This window comes from Sceloporus occidentalis, unplaced genomic scaffold (genome assembly GCF_023333645.1).
Source record: "Sceloporus occidentalis isolate IW3139 unplaced genomic scaffold, rSceOcc1.0.p SCAF_1, whole genome shotgun sequence".
In the NCBI taxonomy this organism is placed as follows: Eukaryota; Metazoa; Chordata; class Lepidosauria; order Squamata; family Phrynosomatidae; genus Sceloporus; species Sceloporus occidentalis.
In genome coordinates this window covers 9,697,625-9,719,721 of record NW_028316981.1, presented here as the reverse complement: position 1 = coordinate 9,719,721, position 22,097 = coordinate 9,697,625, and the positions used below count along the sequence as shown (strand labels likewise).

General features: G+C 44.4%; 1 protein-coding gene across 1 annotated transcript; it reads left to right on the top strand.

Annotated features, from left to right (window-relative positions):
* Window positions 1–471: 471 nt before the first annotated feature.
* Window positions 472–17,450, top strand: LOC149320660 (uncharacterized). Its single transcript, XM_089502663.1, has 5 exons — window positions 472–505; window positions 4,230–4,386; window positions 6,422–7,140; window positions 8,202–8,340; window positions 14,080–17,450. Exons 1-5 carry the CDS (start codon window positions 488–490, stop codon window positions 17,154–17,156), a joined length of 4,110 nt encoding a protein of 1,369 aa, XP_089358789.1. The 5' UTR covers window positions 472–487; the 3' UTR covers window positions 17,157–17,450.
* Window positions 17,451–22,097: the final 4,647 nt, after the last annotated feature.

The following is a 22,097-nucleotide window of genomic DNA, read 5'->3' as shown; positions in this document are numbered from 1 at the left end:
TAAAACGGTTTGTGTGTCATTTAAAACTTTCACACACACAAACATGCACACATATATAATTTAAAACTTTGGCGCATATATATATATATATATATATATATATATATACACACACACACACACACACACACACACACACACATACATACACACACATAAACTCTATGTCCCCCCCCTCTCTCTCTCTCTCTCTCTCTCTCTCTCTATATATATATATATATATATATATGTAATTTAAAACTCCATAGCCTTTATATCTATATCTGTATTTATATCTGTATAATTTTTAAAGGGCTATGGCATTTTTAAAGATGTGTGTGTCAGTAGATAGACAGATTGATAAAAGGCCATAGAGTTGGAACCCAAGAGTGGAGGCCGGAAGTCTAAGCGCCCAGCTTCCGGTGACGTCCTTCCTGTGTCCCTATTTGAATCCTTGATTCCCGCCGCCTGGAGAAGGCAGGAGAGAGGAAGGACGGATGGGGCCGCGATGATGGCGGAGGAGCAGGTGAGCCTCGAGGGGAATAACCTGGCGTTCCTTAAGGCTGAGGGCGACCCTTCCTAGTCCGAAGGGCAGCCTCCAGGGAGGGAGGGAAGGACGGACGGACGGGGCTCCCCTTCCTCCCAGGATCTCTCTCTCTCTCTCTCAGTGCCTTTGTTCGCTTCTCTCTGTTCTTCCCGCCCTTCCGAGGGCAGCCATGTTGTGCCACGCTCCGCCCAGGCACCTCTTTCGGCCCCGTTCATCATTCCAGCCTCAGAGGCACCAAATGGCTGCAGCCCAGCTCCCTTCTGGTCCGGGAAGCTAAGCAGGGCCAGCCCTGGATGGCCCCTGGAGGGGAGACCGAGGAGAGGCTGGGGTTTCTCTTCTGAATACTGTGGTTCTTGGTGCTCTTTGTAATGCAGTTGCTCTTTGTGTCTCTCGTTCTCTCTGGTTCTTAGGGGCTTTTATGTTCTGACTTTCCTTCTCTGTGAGTCTTAGCAGTTCTTACACTCCTTTCCTTAAGGAAGTCTGGGGTGTTTTCTTTCTCTTCCTGAAGGCTTCGATGCCCTTGCCTCTGATTTTTACTAGTCTTCACATTGTGATTTTTAGTAGTCATTGCATTCTCACACGATTCCTATCCAGTCCCTTTTGGGCCGCTTCCTGAGATCCTAGCCATTTTGTGGGGGGTTTCTTGGGGGCGTGGGAGCTTTTCCTGAGCCCCTAAATGTCACTTGGAAGCCTAAATTGACCTCAGAGGCACCAGATCTGGTCTGGAAGCTAAGCAGGGCCAGCCCTTGGATGGGAGACCCCCAAGGGTTACTAAGTCCTGCAGCCTCCATTTCAGAGGTAGTAACTGGGAAAGATGGAGCTACAGCACCTAAAGTGGCGTCAAACTGCATTGCGGAGGGGCGGCTGTGGCTGGGTTTGTGTGTGGAGTTATTGTCGTTGCACTTTTTCATGACAGTCGTAGCTGGAACCTCTTAGATCTGACCTAAACGCCATGCTGGAAACTTCCCTTCCAATGTCTGCAATGAAGGTCTTTTGTTTTTCACTTCACTGAGACTAATTGGCTGTAGGTTGGGATTAGAGTCAACTGGTTCTCTCAGCAGACGCCATGCAAGTGTTGACCACTTCATCTGAGGAAACTTCATCAGGGTGCATCTGTACTGGAGAAGTAATGCAGTGACACCACTTTAATTCCCTGCCATGGCTCCATCCCACAGAATCCTGGCATTGTAGTTTTGTGAGCAAAGAGGGCCAAAGGCCTTGGAAAACTACAAATCTCAGGATTCCATAGGATGGAGGAACAGCACTTAAAGTGGTGTCAAACTGCATTATTTCTTCAGTGTAGATGGACCCTCGGTAATCTTGGCTTTTGGAAATAATGTATTTGGAGGAATTCCTTGCAGACTTTACAAACACACATTGAGTCTCCCTTATCCAGATTTCCAAAATACTCCAAAATCCGAAACCCTTTTTGTGGGTGGCTTTGCTTTCTAATAGTTCAGGGTTCACAAACTTTGTTTCATGCACAAAAATGATTTAAAATATTGCATAACATTACCTTCAGGCTACATGCGTGAGGTGTATATGAAAGATCAGCAACTGTCATGTTTAATCTTGGTTCCCATCTCCAAGATTATTATTATTATTATTAACCTTTATTTATGAAGCGCTGTAAATTTACACAGCGCTGTACATACAATCTTTTTAGTTAGACGGTTCCTTGCCCTCGGGCTTACAATCTAAATGACACAGAAGGAGAAGGGAGTGGTGGAGGGAAGGGTAAGAGGTCCAGCAGTTCCTCTCTACCTCCAAGGCCTGGACCAAGGCAGATGGACTGGAGGGAGGGCTTGGCTTCATAATGGATGGTTAATCTTCTTCCAGGGAAAATACATACTCTCAAGTAGGATAATACATATACAGTACATAGCAATACAGGAAATGGTTCGATAAACAGGCACCAAAAAAAATCAAATAGTAAGGGACAATTATGCAACGCCTGGGAAGGCTTCTCTGAACAGGACGGTCTTCAACTCCGTTTTGAAGCTGGTTAAAGAAGTGATGGCTCTTGCTTGTGGGGGAACAAGGTTCCAGGAGTGAGGGGCAGCGAGTGAAAAGGGGCGAATCCGGGATGGGGCAGAGGAAATCCTGGGCTGAGACAGCAGACCTTGACTACCAGAACGGAGGGCCCTGGTGGGAAGGTGAGGAGAAAGAAGGTCTGATAAGTAAGGGGGGGCAGCCCATGGAGGGCTTTGAATGTCGACAGCAGGAGCTTATACTGAATGCGGAAAGGGAGGGGGAGCCAGTGAAGGGATGCCAACACAGGAGAGATGTGGTCAGCGCGGTGGGTGGAAGTGATAATGCATGCAGCTGAATGCATATATAATACAGGTATCCCAAAATGCACTCTTTGTTTCAGGCTGTGAGAGAAGAAAAGTAGCAAGATAGCCATTGTCCTAAAGCAAGCACAGCGTGCACACTGGTGCTTCTTTGTCAGGCAATCTTATCAAACAATTTACAAGCAAGCTTGCGAAGCACGAGCCTAGTGGTCACAGAAATAGAAAGTGACCTCTTGCGACAAGCCGAGAGCAAGGATGTGGTTTAGACAAGTCACAAACAGCAAGCTTTGTACAAGGTACAAACTTAGGGTATTGAAGCAGCTCAATGTGTGCCAAGTAAAAGAATAAGAACATAATTTGGATAAGAGGTACCGGAGGTGGGCTGGCATTTAACCAATCAGTGGTCTTAGACATACAAAACCTAATGTATTGATAAAGGCTAATGTATAAAAATACCACTGGTGGCGCAGTGGTTAAATGCCTGTACTGCAGCCACTCACTCACAAGCCATAAAGTTGTGAGTTCAATACAGTCGCCCCTCTTTTTTCACGGTGATCCGGTCCAGACCCCCTCATGAAAACGGAGTTTTGCATATATTCAAGCCCCATTGGCATGAATATAGGCATGGGAGTGCACAGGTGCACACCATGGGCATGCACCCCATTCATTCTCCATCCGTTCATCCCTCGTGCATAAGCAAGGGACATGAGTCCAGAGACTGTGAGAATGGAGGGAGGACTGTATTAGCCAGGGGCTCAGGCTTGACTCAGGCCTATATCCTTCCAAGCTTGCTAAAAAGAGTATCCAGCCTGTTGGGGGAAATTAGCTTACAGTTGTAAACCGCTTAGAGACTGCTTAGGTGGTATGAAGCGGTATATAAATGAAGCTGCTATTGCTGAAACAAAGGGTCCCTGAGGCCCACGTAGGCATTCCTATCTGGCTTTGCAAAATAAACGGCTTCCTGATCAAGAAACGCTGTCCCATTGCCTGTTTGTTGGGTCCTGAGGCTGCTATCCCAAGGAGAGCTGATATGAAAAGGCATTTTGGATAGGGGAGACTCAACTTGTACCTAATTCAGATCAAGCCAGTAGGATGACTTATGCACTATGCATTTGCTTTCTAATTACTATTAGTTACACTGGATTGTTGTTCTGCAGATGGAAAAATAATGTATTTTAAATCGATTTGCTTTTTTGGAAGATTCACCATGTAATTTGCTATTCAAAATTGGGGTTTTCCTCCTCTGCTACCGCCTATGAGAATGTTTCTCCCTCGATTCCCACCCGTGATCAATGTGCAAACTTTTCTGCCCTTCAGAGTGCAATTTGTCTCGCTATGCTCCTGCTCTCACCTCAATAAATTCATTTATCTTTAATCATTTTACATTTTTGTCTATCCTAACTGTCCAGATGATGAAAGAAAACAAGCAGCTTTCCACTCTTGCTGGTGTACCAGTTAGGGAGGTTCTGCCGCATGAAAAGACTGGAATCCCAACGCCAGTCATACAGACGCTTTCTAGGGCACCGGATGGTGTGACCAACTGCACAACAGACCAAACACTGACAGGTAATGTTTTCTCCCCATGGATATTTGCTGATGGTAAAAGCTTTACCTGTTGATTTTGGGCAACATCAGAATCTGGCTTGGAAAAATTATTTTGAGGGAACCATAAATCCCAGAATATTGAAGCCAGCAGGAATTGTAGTACTACAGACTAACATTTCCAAGTTCTCCATGGTTCTGTATTGGTCATACTGCTGAAAGAGCTAGGTAATTTAACATTATTGTTATTTTAAAAATGATTTTTATAATTTTTTTAATTTGATGATGGTTTTAATGTGTTGTCTGTTTAATACAGTGGGCCCTGGGTATCTGCTGTGGTTTTGTTCCAGGGTCACAATGGATACCAAAATCTATGGATGCTCAAGTCCCATTAAATACAATGGCATAGTAAAATGGTGTCCCAGCTATAAAATGATAGAGAATCAAGGTTTGTTCTTATATATTTTTAAAATGTTTTCAATCTGTGGATGGTTGAATCCATGGATAAAGGATCCGTGAATATGGAAGGACGATTGTAGTGTGTTAACTTTTTTTGTCACATTTTTTGAGCTTAGCTTATTTTTAGGCTTCGTAAGCTGCTTTCGGCCTTACAGTCAGAGAAACGTAGCATATACATTAAATTTAAAAATAAATGTTGATGTTCAACTGGGGCTGTACTTGCACTGCAGAACTGATGCAGTTTGACAGCACTTTAACTGCCTTGGCTCAATTCAGTGGAATTAGGGGATTTGTAGTTCTGTAAAATATTGAGCCTTTTCTGTCAGAGAGTTCTGGTGCCTCAACAAACTCCCAATACCAGAATTTCATAGCATTCAGCCATGGCATTGAAAGTGGTGTCAAACCAGATTATTTCTGCAGTGTAGATCATAGAATCATAGAGTTGGAAGAGACCACAAGAGCCATCCAGTCCAACCCCATTCTGCCATCCAGGAATTCCCAATCAAATCATCCCCGACAGATGGCCATCCAGCCTTTGTTTAAAAACCTAGGAAGGAGACTCCCCCACTCTCGGAGGGAGTGTGTTCCACTGTCGAACAGCCCTTACTGTCAGGAAATTCCTCCTAATGTTGAGCTGGAATCTCTTCCTAGGTAGCCTGGGTCTTCTCCTCTCCCCACTGTGCCTACTCCAGCAGGTTTCTGAAAGGATGATAGGAAGGAGAGACCCATATCTATTACATTGAAATCCTAGAAATTAAGGTGGTAAAGTCGGCCCTATGTATCCACAGATTCAAGCATCCACGGTTTTGACATATTTTTAAAAAAGTATTAATTCCAAATATTTTATATAAAGGACACTATTTTACTGTACCATTGTATATAATGGGACTGGAGTGTCCACAGATTTTGGTATCCACGAGTGGTTCTGAAACCAAAAACCAGTGGATAAGAAGGGGCCACTGTATCTTAAATGTAAAAAAAATGTAAAATACAAAAAAAGAAGCTTTTTTATTTGGTCTATTTGTCTATGTAGTCCAGTAATGCTACAAGTATTCCTCAGCTAACAAAATGGATGTATACCAGGACATTCTTCTTTAACAGAAAATTTGGTACTTGAAGCAGAAATAAGATGGAAACAATAGGGATAGAAAAAATATTATCTTTGCGAGCTGAAGCTTTATTTATTGCCTTGTTTACTGCAGACAAGGTGCTGCGATCCATCACCAAAAGTCTGTGTTTCTCCCACCTTCCTTTCCAAATGCCAATGCTGTTAAAAATGCCCAGCTAGACAGAGGATGGGGACAAAAGGGAAGGGTTGGAGGTGTAAAAAGACATTATTAAAAGGAGTCTCACATTCATGAGGTAAGTGAAACTGAGGTCTGCTTATAGTTCAGTACTGTTATACTGGGATAGGCAAGCGCACCAAGTCTGGACAAATTTCCTGCTCCTGGAGATGCTCTGGGGACCTCAAATACTGTCAAAAATCTTCACAAAATAAGATGACTTGAAGTCCACTTCTGGTTTTGAAAATTAGTCTGGGATAAAGATCCTGTGCGATATGGACAAACCTAACTGGAACAGGTGTGTTGTATGTTTTTAGGCATGCTGCCGGGACAACCACAAGATGCAGAAGGAGGTACTCAAACCCCCACATCAGTGCATTCTTGGAGTACTGAGGAAACCATCAAATACTTCGGAGATAGTCCTATAGTGAAGGAGGAAGTTGAAGAGCCCACAGCCCAACTCTGGGAAACTCAGTGGCAGGAGTTCTTAAGTACAGTGGATGTTTCTCCTTCAGTGCGAAGAGTCCCCCCTTTTCCCAAAGAGCCGGCCCCCTGGGACGACACTCCAGCCTTCCTGGCCTCCTTTGAGCAAGTAGCCAGAGCCTATCAATGGCCTGAGGAAGAGTGGGCGGCCCGACTCCTGCCGACTCTCAAAGGAGAAGCTGAACTGGTGTTCAGCAGCCTGGAGGATGAAGAAAGAGAGGATTATGGGAAAGTGAAGGCAGCCATCTTGCAAGGAGATGTCCTGAACCAAGAAAAGAACCGCCAGTACTTCAGGCGTTTCTGCTATGAGGATGCCAAAGGGCCTCGAGAAGCCTACAACCAGCTCCAGGAGCTTTGCCGTCGGTGGTTGAAGGTTGAGAGAAACTCCAAGGAAAAGATCCTGGAACTGCTGATCCTGGAACAGTTCCTGACTGTTCTGCCCCCGGAAATCCAGAGCTGGGTCAAGAAGCATAACCTGGAGAGCAGCGCACAAGCAGTTTCCCTAGCTGAGGATTTTGTGATGAAGTGGAGGCTTGTGGTGAAGGAAGAACAGGTACGAAGGAACATCATCCTCAGTCCATTTTAGGTACAGACTGTAATCTGATGCAAAGTATAGTATATAGTAGTGAGCAACGGGATCCAATCCTAGAGTAATGGTTCCCAAACATCCTAGGTGTTTTGGACTTCGACTCCTACAGTGGCTTATTGTTGGCCAAGCTAGCTAGGGCTTCTGGGAAATGAAGTCCAAAAAATAAAACAACCCCATAGAGGACCAAAATTTGGGAAATACTGCTGTATAAAATTTAGTTGCCCACTATTTCTTACGAGAGCCAGTGTGTGTTGACAACATTAGAATAGGACTCTGCAGACTAGGGTTTGAATTCTTACTTGGTCATGGAAACCCAAAGCAAGTCACACTCAGCCTCAGAAGGAGGTGAAAGCAAAAATCCCTCTGAGCAAATATTGCCAAGAAAACCCTGTGATAGGTTTTGCCTTGGAGTTGCTGTAGGGCAGAAATGACTTGAAAGCTCACATTTTTTATCATAGTTTGCATGGATAATTTGGTGGTGGCACCTGCATTTGAAATACCTTCCTCGGGGATGCTTGCATTCAGCAGCCTGAAAACATTTACTTGGTGTGGTGTCATGATTTCTGTAGGACTGGGGATACCTGAGGTATATTGTGTGCAGGAAAGATTTGCTGGCATCTTCATGGTGATACATCCAGCCTTAGGAGACAGTGCAGTTCCTGATGGGTTAAAGAGAGGCCAGTTTGCCATCCCAACCCACTTGCAGTAGTATTTCTCCTGAAATGAAAGGTCATTACACAAAGCTATAATTTGTAATATTGGCTGCCAATTTATTGCAAGTTTCCAGTAAGAAAAGAAACATTCAATGGCCACAAATACGGTATCAGTCCCAGGCCCATTGGAGGGCAGAGTGGGAATGCTACTAACCCACCACATCAGTTGCCTTAAGAGCAATAGTAGCTACCTTTTGGCCTCTGTGGCATAAGTGATTTTTTGAAAAATGTTACTCTCTAAACTTCAAGGCTCTGTATAAAATATCTCAAGATAAAAATTGGCTAACACTGAATGTTTTGATGATCTTGTAGATGACCGAGTCCCAAGTGGAAGGATCTGTAAATTTGTCAGAGGTGGAGGAAACTTCGTCAGATGCTGGACAGAGATCACCACCATCTTGGGAATCTGAGACACAGGAAGATACAGACTTCTCTGATGCTGATTGGTCCGGTAAGGATTCCTTGGAACCCAGAGATCTGATGGCCTTAAAGTGGGAATGGTTAAGGCCAAGTGGAGCCTGCAACAGAATATTGCAGCATGGAGTGCATCTGTATATTTTTTTAAATAATACTGCCAATTTCGGAATTTCCCAAGTCTCCAGAGTGGTGCCATTTTGGCTGCATAGATGAGAATTTTTGCTGCCTGAACTTCAGAAGCAGTGTTCACTGAGGCAAGTTTAATCAAGAAAGGCAGTTTAGGAGCAGCCTACCCTTCTGTTTGTGCAGTGGCTGGGATTCATGCAGTTCTCTGGATGATGTCGGACTACAGCTCCCAGCAGTCCTGGTCTACATACCTAGCAGGCAGGAGTGCTGTGTGTTGTCATTCAACAATATTTGGAGGGCTGCTTTGTAGAAAATACAGCTAAGATATTACCATATTTTCTGGTGTATAAGACTACTTTTTAGTCCAGGAAAGTCTTCCCCAAAGTCGAGGGTCATCTTGTACGCCGGGGGAAAAAAAGGCCAAGCCAACTGGCTGGGTCCTAAAAAGAGCCTGCTCCTGAATTGGAGGATGCACCGCGCGGCTCCTCCGCCTTCAGGAGAAGGCTTTGCCGCCACGGGTTCTCTTTGGGACTCAGCCGGCTGGCTTGGCATTCTTGGCATTCTCCGAGGCGGAGAACATGCCGTGCAGCTCCTCTGCCTTTGGGAGAAGGCCAAGCCATCTGGCTGGGTCCTAAAGAGAGCCCCTGGTGGCAAAGCCTTCTCCCGAAGGCAGAGGAGCCATGCAGTGCATCCTCCTCTGTTCCTTCCCTTTCCTTCCTACCTTTCCTTCTTTCATTCCTTCCCTCCTCCTTTTCCTTTTTTCCCTTCTTCCTTCCCTTCCCTTCCTAGGTTTCTCTCTCTTTCTCCATCACTTTCCTTTTCCTTCCCTCCTTTGCTTTTTCCCCTTTCTTCCTTCCTTTCCTTTCCTTCCTTCTCCCCTCCTTCCTTCTCTCCCTCCCTCCTTCCTTCCCTATTTCTTCCTTTTCTTCTCTTCCTTCCTTCCTTGCTCCCTCCCTTCCCCTCCCATCCTCCTCTTCCCGGGTGCCCGGGGGAAAGTAGGGTGGCGGCGGTGGCTTTCCTCTCTGGGGAGGGGTTGCAGGAGGGGGGTCTTGGGGCCTGGCTGCAGCAAGTCTTTCCACCTTCCCTCCTGAGGCTCAGTCCTTCTCAAGAGATGGAGCAGAGGGTTTCCCGCGCTCTGTCTCGCCTTCTCCTCTTCCCTTCTCTTGCGAAGGATGAAGCCTTGTTGGGAAGAGAGAGCTCTGGAGTCAGTCGGGAAGGAAGAAGCAAGGACCCGCTTTTTGTTGCCAGGCTGGAGACTATAGTCCAAAACACACTGCAGCAATAACCCAATCTGAGACTGCTTTAACTGCTCTGGCTCAGTGCTAGAGAATTCTGGAAAATGTTTTGTGAGAGATTGAGCCTTCTCTGTCATAGAGCTCTGGTGCCACAATAAACTCCAGTTCCCAGGATTCCCTGGCAGTGGGCCACGGCAGTTAAAGTGCTCTCAAACTGGACTATTGCTGCCGTGTGTTTTGGACCTTTGTTTCTTTTCTTTGGCTAACTGGGGAGAAAAAGAAAAACAACTCTTGGCTCACAGAGAAACCAGTCAGGCTGCTCCATAGGAGTCTGGCTGGAGGCTTTTTCCGGGCTGCTTGCTTGCTTGCTTGCTTGCTTGCTTGCTTGCTTTTTTTCTTTCTCACATGCCTCTCACGGTGTATCTACACTGTAGAAGTAGGATGTGCCATCCACTTTAATTGTCGTGGCTCCATCCACACAGAAGCATAGGATTTGTAGTTTTTATAAAAGTACAAATCCTAGGATTCCAATAGGAGCCACTTGAACTGCCACGGCTTCATCTATACAGAAGCCCTGATATTTGTAGTTTGGAGCAGCGCCCCTTCCCCCCACATTCTTTGGGCAGAGAAGACTACAAATCCTAGGATTCCAATAGGATGGAGCAGCGGCTCTTAAAGTGGTGTCAAACTGCATTAATTCTACAGTGTAGATGAACCAAGAGGAAGGGCGGGAGGAGTTGTCAAGGCAGGTGAAATAATGTTGTGTATGCTGTTATTTCAAAAGTGGAACACACTCCTTCCTCGGAGTGTAGTGGAGTCTCCTTCGGAGGTCTTTAAGCAGAGGCTGGATGGCCATCTGTCAGGGATGCTTTGATTGTGATTTCCTGCATGGTAGAATGGGGTTGGACTGGATGGCCCTTGGGGTCTCTTCCAACTCTAGGGATATTATCAGAAGGCGCTAGCTGGTCCCTTCCACTTTCTCCTCCTCTTCCCCTCTTCTTTTTCTTCTTCTCCTCCTTTTTTTCTTCCCCTCTTTCTCTTCTTCTTTCTCCTCCTCCTCCACTTCTTCCCCTCTTCTTTTTCTTCTCCTCCTCCTCCTCTTCTTTTTCTGCTCCTCTTACTCTTCTGCTTTCTCCTCCTCCTCCCTCTTTTCCCCCTCTTCTTTTTCTCCTCCTCCTCCTCTACTTTTTCTTCCCCTCTTACTCTTATTCTTTCTCCACCTCCTCCGCTTCTTCCCCTCTTCCTCTTCCTCCTGTGCTTCGTCTTTTCCTCCTCTTCCTCCTCCTCTTCTTTTTATCCTCTTTTTCCTATTCTTCTTTCTCCTCCTTTTCTTCTTTCTCCTCCTTTTTTCTCATCCCCCCTCTTTTTCCTCTACCACTGCTGCTGCTGTTGTTGTTGTGTGCCTTTAGCTCCTTTCTGACTTATCGTGGAAGAGAGGGGTAGTCTTATACAGTGAGTATATCCAAAATACTCTATTTTAAGTTGTAAAGTTGGGGGTTATCTTATATGCTGGAATATACGGTAGTTCCAAACACATATATAACTGGTTCTTAAACCACTTACTCTCATTTCTGGGCTCAGTTTAAATTGTTGGTGCTTTCCTGTTACAGCTCTAATAATCAAGCAAGGTAGATTAAAATGTATTGATATATCACTGATGATACAGGTTTCAGAACTGCAGCTCAGCATGCCCATAGATCAGTGAGGACTAGGGATGTGTTAAATTATTTGTTCTCACAAGGGATAAGGAATCCTTGGTCACATCACTGCTCAAGTTTCTAAACTTTAGAATTACAGAGACAGACTGTTATAATAAATGAATGTATGGTATAATCTTTAAAGCTTTTATGTCTTTGGCAGAGTCCATCAGAGCAGAATTTTTAAAAAAAGTTTATTTATATTTCCCTCCTCTCCCATGGATCGAGGCGGGATTACATCAATACAATAATACAAATACAATCAAGAAAATACTAATACTAAATTAACCAACATTCCGATTAGTTCTCTAAAATAGCAATTCATCAAATAGCCAACAACCATAGTCAAGAGTGAGCAATCGTCATAACCTTTTATATGGATTCCGGTAGATAAGCCCGCCAGAAGAGATCCGTTTTGAGTGCCTTCTTAAAGGCCTCTAAGGTAGCGATAAGACAGATCTCTTCCGGTAGGCTATTCCATAATTTTGGAACCACAGCAGTAAATGCCCTATGGGAAGTTATTAACCTAATATAGTGATGTTCCAGTAAATACTTCCCAGATATTCTGAATGTGTGGGGCAGATTGTGTAGGGCCAACCCATTACCAACCCAAGGCAGGCATCCACAGGAGAGATGCCATCGCTAGTCACTGCAGCAGTCGGAGACATAGAGAAATAAATGCGGGTGTCTTCAGTGTACTGAGGACACCGCACCCCATGTCTCTGGATGATCTCACCCAGTGGCTTCATGTAAATGTTAAACAGCAGGGGGGCCAGAATGGCCCTCTGAGGGATGCCAGATGTCAGCTCTCTCTTGGAAGAGCAGTAGTCCCCAGCATCACCATCTGGAACCTGCCTGAGTGGTAGGAATGAAGCCACTGGAGTGCAGTGCCCCCAATGTCCAACTCCCTCAGGCATTCCAGAAGGATATCATGGTCTATGGTATTGAATGCCACTGAGATGTCCAAGAGCACCAACAGGGTCACACTTCCCCTGTCGATGCCCAGACGGAGATCATCGACTGAGGCGACCGTGGCCATCTCAACTCCGTATCCCATCCTGAAACAGGTTTGAAATAGGTCTAGATAATAGTCTTCATCCAAGACAACCTGGAGCTGGAAGGCAACTGCCCTCTCGATCACTTTGCCCAAGAATGGTAAGAGGGAGACGGACTATAGTGGTTTCTCACCAGGGGATCCAAGGAGGGTTTTTGCAAAAGCAGTCTAACAACTGCTTGCTTTAATTTCGATGGAAATCTTCCCTCCCTGAGGGATGCATTAATTATAGATTGTAATAGGGTTTTTGTTGTATTCCCTCCCTGGGTGATGGGCAAGGACTGAGTGGGCATGTTGTCTTCCTAACATTTCCAAGAATCTTGTCCACTTCATCGATATTTACAAACTCAAAATGATCCAGTCTAACATAGTTCACAAAGTCACTGGACACCTCTTTCTATTTCTGTTACAATGCCCGCATCCAGATTGTCCCTTATCTGAGAGATTTTGTCCACAAAAAATTCATTAAAAGCATCACAGCAAGCTTTATTTGGTTCCAGTAATAAGTTTAGGGTGGGAGACAATTGGGTTAACTCTTTAACCACCCTAAATAGCTCTGCTGGATGAGACTGCAGATGCAATACATGCAGCATAGAAAGAATTCTTTGCTGTATCTATTGCCACTCCATAGGAATCTAAATAGTCTCTGTGGCATGTCAGACAAACGTCAGTGTTTCTGCCAGCGTCACTCTAGTTGTTGCGGAGTCCTCTTCATTTGACGAAGATTGTCCGTATAACATGGTTTTTTATTTGAAGCGGGCTGGAAAGGACGCTCTGGAGTAATAATGTCTATAGCCTTGGTAAGGTCGTTATTCCAGGTATCAACCAAGGCTTCAACAGAATTGCCATCATTCCCAGCTGTAAAACCCTCTAGAGCTTCCTGTAACCTTTTGGGTTCCATCAGATTTTTAGGGTGGACCAATTTAATTGGTCCTCCACCCTCGAGGGGGGTATGGGTAATAGCCTTCAATCCTACTTTGACCATGAATCACCTCTGCCCATGGATGTTCCTGAGCCGTACTAAAGACCACATCGAGTGTATTACCCACAGAGTGTGTTGTCCCTGAGACTAATTGGGACAGCCCCATGGTAGTCATGGTATCCATGAACTCCCGAGCTGCACCTGTCAGATCTAATAAGCTGAACCCAAAGGGGATGTTGAGGTCCCCCAGGACAAGAAGCCTGGGAGACACCAACACCAGCTCCAATAGCTGTGTCAGCTCAGCCAGGGAGTCTGTTAAGCAACAGGGTGGACGGTAAACCAACAGAATCCCCAGACTGTCCCTAGCCTTCAGGGTCAGGTGAATACACTCAATGTGATCTGTTTTCTGGACAGGTCTCCTGGTCAAAGTGATGTTACTTTTATGGACCAAGGCAGCCCCCCCCCCCCCCACACACTTTCCCTAACCTGCTCTTTGACAGAAAACCCGGCTGGGAGGGCTTTAACCCAGATCATACTACTGTCCTCCCCCAGATAGATGCAGCTGTGCAGAAGTAACAGCTTGATTTTTGTGGATTGTAAAATTCACTTGTTCTTGGTACAAAATAATGTATGCTAGGTTTTCCCCCCTGATTTATTTCTAATTAAATTGATAGCTAGTACTGTTAAGCTTACTTGCTTGAGCCAGGCAAATTCTAAATTGGAGAATTCTTTTCTACAGATGGTGGAAATGTGCATGAGAATTCACATGAAATTTCTAAACAAATACAATCACAAGGGATGCCTTCAGAAATAACCAATGACAATGGGCCTCAGTTTTGTAACCTGGAAGGAACCGCTGAGAGCTGGAGAAGAGAAGAAAGTCAGCAGGAACTCTACCCAAGGAAAGATGGGCATAGAGTCAGTATTTGCAAAGAGGCCAGCATGAAAGCTAACCAAACTCTGGATAGTCAAGAGCTATACATCAGACAAAGTTGTTGTTCTGCATGTGGGAAGATGTTCACTCATAATGTACCACTTAGCCTGCATAAAAGAACCCACAAAAGGGAAAAGTTGGACATATGTTCCCAGTGTCAAAAAGACTCAGTATCCCTTCAAAAATGCCAGAAAGCTAAATTGGTTGTGAAACCCTACAAATGTTTGGAGTGTGGGAAGGATTTCCGTGACAAGACAGACCTTAGAAGGCATCAGATTGTCCACACTGGTAAGAAACCATATATATGTTCTGACTGTGGAGAAGGTTTCCCGACATCAAAATTGCTGGTGAAACATCAAAAGCACCATGTGGAAAAGAAGTCATCTGTGCCTCCTCCTGAAGTGACAGTATATATATGCTCTGAGTGTGAGGAAAGCTTCAACAATGCATTGGATCTTGGTGCACATGAGAGAATACACAGTGGACAATCTGCACATGGAAAAAAAATCTGTCAGGAGCTAGAGCCGAGAAAACTTCAGGAAACGCACACTGCAGAGAGGCCCTTTAAATGCTCTGATTGTGGGGCAAGTTTCACATGGAGTTCATCGTATAATAGACATAGAAAAATCCATAGCGGAAATACAACAGCTAAGGCTCCGTTTTCATGTATAAGTACCGTAAAAGAAAAGAAAAAACATTCATGCTCTAAGTGTGGAAAAGCCTTCCCTAGCTTATGGAAACTTACAAGTCACCAGCAGCTCCACACTGGAGAGAAGCCTTATGAATGTACTGACTGTGGAGAGAGATTCACGTTGAGTTTGTCACTTGAAGAACATCAAAAGAAGATCCATAATGGAAAGATACCAGTGCCTCTTCTCCAAAACATGTCCAGTACAGAGGAGGAAACTCATATATGTTCAGAGTGTGGGAAAAGCTTTGACACTTTATCACATCTAAGTCATCATGAGTGTATTCACACTGGAGAAAGACCCTATGAATGTATTGATTGTGGGGAGAGTTGCACATCAAGTTTATCTCTTGAAAGGCACAGAAAGAATCATGAAAAAAATAAACAAGGATATATGTTGAAAAGGATATTTGATTCTCAAATAAAGCAGCATGTGTGTTTAGAGTGTGGGAAAGAATTTGACCGGGCCTCACGCTTAACAATTCACCAATCCAGCCACGCTCAAAAGAAATCCTTTCAGTGCAAAGAATGTGGGTCATGTTTCATGTCAAGTATATCACTTGATGTTCACAGAAAGAAGTTCCATAATGGAAAGAAACTGGTTCCTCCTCTCTCTGAAGTGTCTAGTAAGACAAAGAAACCCTTTATGTGTTCCAAGTGTGGGAGAAGCTTCAGCCAGGCAACAAATCTATCACAACACCAGCGCGTCCACACTGGAGAGAAGCCCCATCAATGCACCATCTGTGGGGAAAGTTTCATGTGGAGTTCATCACTTAGTGGTCACCAAAAGAAGTTCCATTATGGGGAGAAACTGACTCCTCTCTCTGAAGTGTCCAATAAGAAATCCTTTACATGTTCCAAATGTGGAAAGAGCTTCAGCAAGCCATCCCGCCTAGCAAGGCACAAATGTAGTCATACTGAAAAGAAACCCTATCAGTGCACGGATTGTGGGGAGAGATTCACGTGGAGTACATCTCTTGACCTACATAAAAAGGAAATCCATAAGGGGAAGAAATTGGTTCCCGTTTTGCAAAGGATAACTGGCGTTCTAGAGTTGGAGAAAAAAATCATCCAGGCAACATATATATTAAGACACCCAGAGAGACACAGTGAAGAGAAATCATATGAACATGCTGGTCTTCGGGAGAGTTTCGCATCAGGTTTATCTCATGCAGAAGATAATGAGAGAAAGAAATCAGAACCCTTTTTGAAAAGGATTTCCACTATGCAGAAGGAAGCCCACACATGCTCTAAATGTGATAAAAGTTTTGAATGGGCATCACAGTTACTGAGACATCAGCGTGTCCACACAGGAGAGAAGCCCCATCATTGCTCTGATTGTGGAGAGAGTTTCATGTGGCGTTCATCATTTGATAGTCACAGAAAGAAGATGCATAATGGAAAGAAATCCCTTATCTGTTCTGAGTGTGGGAAAAGCTTTGATTATATGTCGTGCCTAATAAGACATCAACGCAGCCACAACAGAAAGAAGCCCTATAAATGTGTTGATTGTGGAAAGAAGTTCAGGTTCAGTTCTTCTTTTGAAAACCACAGAAAGGACCACAAGACAGATAAACCAGAGGGCCTTGTGAAAAAGCTCTCTAGGACTCAGGGGGAAAAGCATATGTGTTCTGTGTGTGGAAAAAGCTATGACCAAGCATCAAGCCTAAAAATACATCAACGCATCCATACTGGAGCAAAACCATATCAATGCTGTGAATGTGGGGAGAGATTCATGTGGAATTCTGCATATTATAGACATAAAGTGAAGATCCATAATATAAAGAAACCAGCCCCACTTCTGCAAAGGATGTCTGATAATCGGGAGGAACCCCACAAAGATTCCAGGCATGGGGAAAGCATTGCTGGGCAATCACATCTAATACAACGTCATGGCATTCACAGCGGAGAGGAATCCTACATGCGTCCTGAGTGTGGGAAAACTTTCACTGAGGGATCACATCCTAAAAAAGAACAGAAAATCGAAGTGAGGGAAAAGTTGTGCAAGTACAAGTATCGTGAGCATGAGGAAATTTTCATTCTCAAGGACGGTTCTGAGAGAGGAGAAAGTCCACCCTCTGGATTGCAACAATTCTCTGTACAAAAATGTGAAGATGAGCCTCTGCACCTTATGAGTCACCAGGATGAGTGCAAACCTAACTCAGTTGAGAATGGTGACCCACAAGAAAGCTGAGTAAAACTCCTAATTTTTAAAGAAAGAAGAATTATTTCAGTGTTCCATGCTATGGAAAAAGGTCTTACTTTGATTTGGGAGACCCTATACAATTAAGAAACTATACAGATAATTTTACTGAAGAGGTTGCATTCATTTAGCTGATGTATTAAAATAGATGTATGTATTAATGCATAGGTTTGTTTTAAAAAATTATGCAGTTTATGCGATTATTTACAAAGTTTTACATAAATGTAACAGGGTGTTTTCCCTGCAGATGTGATTATCTGTAGTCATTTTAGTGCAGTTGCAGAGGAAAAAAAACAATAAAATAGATTTTATCCAAAAGAGTTTGTTCCACTCCTCCTTTGTAGCAAGAGGAAATCGATGGCTAACCATAAAAGTTGATGGAAAGTTACCCAAGCTTTGTAAGTAGGTACTGTTTTTCCCAGCAGTCTGGCACTCCAAGGATTGATTTTACTAATTAGACTTACATCCCACCTTTAGTGAGGCAGTGGTATTCTATATCCTCCCTACTTCATCCCCACTGAAGATGAGGTGGAGAAACAGAGTGTGGCTGAATCCATGAGGTCACCCAGTGAATTCATGTTTCAGTGGGGACTCAGAAGAACTGGGCTCTCCTCTAAGGTCCAAAATACACAGCAGAAATAATCCAGTTTGAGATTGCTTTAACTGCCTTGGTTCAGTGCTTGGGAATCCTGGACTTGTAGTTTATTCTGGCACCAGAGCACTCTGATATCTCACAAAATTATAGTTCCCAGAATTCCCTAGCATTGAGCCAGGACAGTTAAAGCGGTCTCAAATTGAATTATTTCTGTAGTATGTTCTGGATTTCCATCTTCTAAAGTGTGTTTGTTCTTTTTACAATTGTTGGCTCACTCCCATTGCCATTTCCCCCTCCTGCTGTGGTCAAGTGTTATAGGGTACACACCCCGAATTTTATCATGATTAATTTTTGTTTATATACACATATTTCTAGGGGCTCTTTCACACTACAGAATTATAACACTATGATTCCACTTTTAACTGCCATGATTGCAGCCTTGGAATCTTGGGATGGGCAGTTTGGGAGCAGAGCTGTTGCCCAACTGCAGTCCCCAGGATTGCAAAGGATGCAGTAATGGAAGTTTAAATGGAACCATAATGCTCTAACTCTGTATTGTGAAAATGCCCAAGCATGCACCTCTGTCTACTTTGCCTTGAGTTTGCAAGACCCAAGCAGGGGCTCTTGATGACCGAGGCTCATGACTTTCATTCATAGGCTTGCCAGAAGTTGAAGCTGACTTCATCAACATAATGAAAGCAACCTGTCTTAACATTTCTCATCCCATCACAATTTCTCATAGGAGTGCCCTAGCAATTACACCGCACTGGTTTCTCCGATGGCATATGAAATGATTTAGAGTGTGATTTAATGTTCCAATTCCATGCCATAGCCTTGTGCAGGGGTGGGCAAAATGAAACCCATAGGCTGTATGCTGTCATTGGGCCCCACTTTTGTGGCCCTTGAAGCTGCCCGTTGATGACCCAAAGTCCCTGTCCCAGTGGTTCTCACACCTTTTGCTCTTGTTGAAGTTCTCTTGTTGAGTCCAGTGCTCAGTCAGCCCTCCATATCTACAGATTCAACCATACATGGCTTGAAAATTTTACAAAATAATTCCAAGCACCCAATCTTGATTTTACAGTTTAAAATAAGGGGAGCCTGCGTAATGGTTTGAGTGTTGGACTATGACACTGGAGGCTAAGATTCAATTCCATACTCGGCCATGAAACCCACTGGGTCACCTTGGGCTAGTCACACACACTCAGCCTCATAGGAAGGCAATGATAATCCTCTGAATAAATCTTGCCAAAGAATCCCTGTGATAGGGTTGCTGTGACTCAGAAACTAATTGAAGGCACACAACAACAATCTTACTAAACCACTGTATATAATGGGACTTGAATATCTGCCGATTTGGGTATCCATGTCAGGGGCCTGTAACCAAACCCCAGCAGATACTAAGGTGATTGTGTGCCTTCAAGTCATTTCTGACTGATGGTAACTCTTGTCACAGTTTTCTGAGGGTGTGTGACCTTGCCAAACAAACTGAACAAAACCCTCAGCACAAAACAATACACATGCAAATTACTCCTGCATTCCCAGGCTCACACAGTATATATATACCCACTTTTTCCAGGCAAGCATTCTCTGAAGATGCCAGCCACAGATGCTGGTGAAATGTCAGGAAGAAACTTCTAGAACATGGGCACGTAGCCCGAAAAACCCACAAAAAACTAGGAACAAAACCCTGATCTTCAGAATCATAGTCCAACACTAAAATCACTATGCCATGCTGGCTCTCACAAATATCAAGGAACTCATGTATAATCCACTCCATACACTCTGGTCCTCTTGTGGGCATTTACAGTCATCTCCACATTTGCTGGGGTTAGGGGCACGAGACCCCTGTGAATGTGGAAAAACTGCAAATAATAAAAATACTATGTTTTTACCTGAGAACACTTCTCTTGGAACCTCTAGGTCTGTCTTGGCGAACACATGGCATGTGTGTCATCAGTGGCACATGAAGCCACCTGGGCTGGCATGCAGGGGACGGGCGGCGGAGAAGCGCCTAGTTCACAGCACCTTCCTGCAGCAGGTTCGCCCCTGGAAAACTCAGCCGCAACAAGGCGTGTTGGAAGTCCCGCCCTGCCATGAGGCTGAGTCGAGACGCCATTGCTTTCTCTTCCTCCTCCCATATTTGGGGTGGTAGTGGTGTTCTGCGCCTTCAATTCATTTCTGGTGACTCTAAGGCAACTCTATCAAGGGGACTTCTTGGTAAATTTCATCAGAGGTGGTTTGCCATTGCTGTCCTGTGAGGCTGAGAGATTGTGATTTTGGGTGTGATTCTTAAAGTCTCTGCCTCAGAGGAAGGCAGTAGCGAACCTCTGAAGAAACTCACTTGGCCATGAAACCCATTGTGAGACCTGGGGCAAGTCACACTCTCTCAGCCTGAGAGGAAGTCCCTGCAATGGCAAACTTCTGATGAAACTCACTTGGAGACCTTGGTCAAGTCACGCTGTCTCTGCCTCAGAGGAAGGCAATGACAAACTGCCTCTGAATTTCTCAAGAAGTCCTCATGTTTTGCATCAGGAAAACTTCAGGTGGTCTAGAGGTAAAGATCAGTGCCAATATTAGAAAAAATTGCTTTACCTTTGTTGGTGGCAGAAGCCTCAGATGGCATGGTCCCAGTGCACTGGCTCTCCCTTTAAAATTCCCCTATGGTGGCTAAAATGAGGTATCTTGAAATCCAAATTCTTGAGAAATTCAGTGTCCTCTACCTACATAGGAGCCTGTGGCTTCACAAAGGAAGGAGACATGCTGGATTGCAAGGAAATATCTTCCTTGAATTGCAAACAGACATTAAATTTCCTTGACTTTGAAAATCTCCCAGTGACCGCCTATGGCTGAAGAGGAGGTGCCAGCCTGCAGATAGCCCTCCCTACCATCTGAACTAAGACCAGAAACAGAAAATGCAGGCCTATGACTGACATCTTTAATTTGTTTCTCCTGTTTGCCTGATGAAGAAGCCAGTGTGACTTCGAAAGCTTGCAACGTGTACGGTAATTGTGCATTTTGGTTGACCCACAAAGGTATTATTGGATGTTATAGGAGCTGGAGACCAGAATTTAATTCCCAGCTCAGCCATGGGTGACCTTGGGCAAGTCACACTCTCTCTTTCAGAGGAAGGCAATGGTAAACCCTCTCTGAAGAAACTTGCCAAGAAAACCCTGTGATAGGGTTGCCATAAATTGGAAATGACTTGAAGGCACACAACAACAACATTCCCATGGCTCATGACTAAAACTGGAAGTTGTTGCTACAAGATGGAATAATGGTTGACAACTTGAAAGGCTTTTAAAACTGACTGGACAAATCTGCAGGGTTGGAGGTTTTAACTCACTGCCATTAGAACAGCATGAAAGTCACATTGCCATTGCATTCGTGTCTTGTATGTGAGCTTTCCTGAAGCATCTCTTTTAGCACAATTCGGAAACAAACGTGATTCAGACCAGGATTTTGATCTCATACGGTAGAACACTATGTTTTTACATCATGAGCCAACATGGTGGTGTGTTTTTACCACTGGACCATCGCTGGAGACCAGGGTTCGAATCCTGGCTCAGCCATGTAAACCCTGTGGGCAAGTCACTCTCTCAGCCTCAGTGGAAGGCAAAGGCAACCCCCTCTGAAGAACCTGACAAGAACACCGCACGACGAAGTTGCTGTACGTCAGAAATGGCTTGAAGACATGCAGCAGCAACAAATATTTTGAGAACTATAAAGGTTACTCAGCTTCCTGGACATAATTGGCATCACTCATGAGGTATAATCTGCACTGCAGAAATAATGCAGTTTGACACTGCTTTAAACGCCAGGGAATCCTGGAATATGTCATTTGCTGAGGCACCAGTGCCCTCTGACAGAGAAGGCTAAATATCTCACAAAGGTACACATCCCAGAATTTCATAGCATTGCTCCAGGGCAGTTAAAGCCAGTGTCAAACTGCATTAATTCTGCAGTGCAGATCAGACATGAGTATAGGGGTTCATTTTATGTGCTATGTTCCATTCCAGCAGGCCATAGTAAGGCCCACCCTAAGTCTTACAATGATTTTCTTTAAAGAAAGTTACCTTGTTGGCCTACATCTCCCAGAATCCCCCAGCCTGAAGAGCCAGTGGCCTTGCTGGCAGGGGAATTCTGGGAGCTGTTGTGTAAAAATCCACAACTTTTCTTTAAATTCTGGCTAGAGGAGCCTTTCAAAACAATAATGGTGGAAAGTCTGCTTCAGCATTTATTTCTGACGCCTCAGCTGCTCAGCATCATCTCAGGACAATGTTTTTGCTGCCTGAAAGATTAAAAGAAGGCCCTATAACTTTTTAAGGTTATGTGTTTCC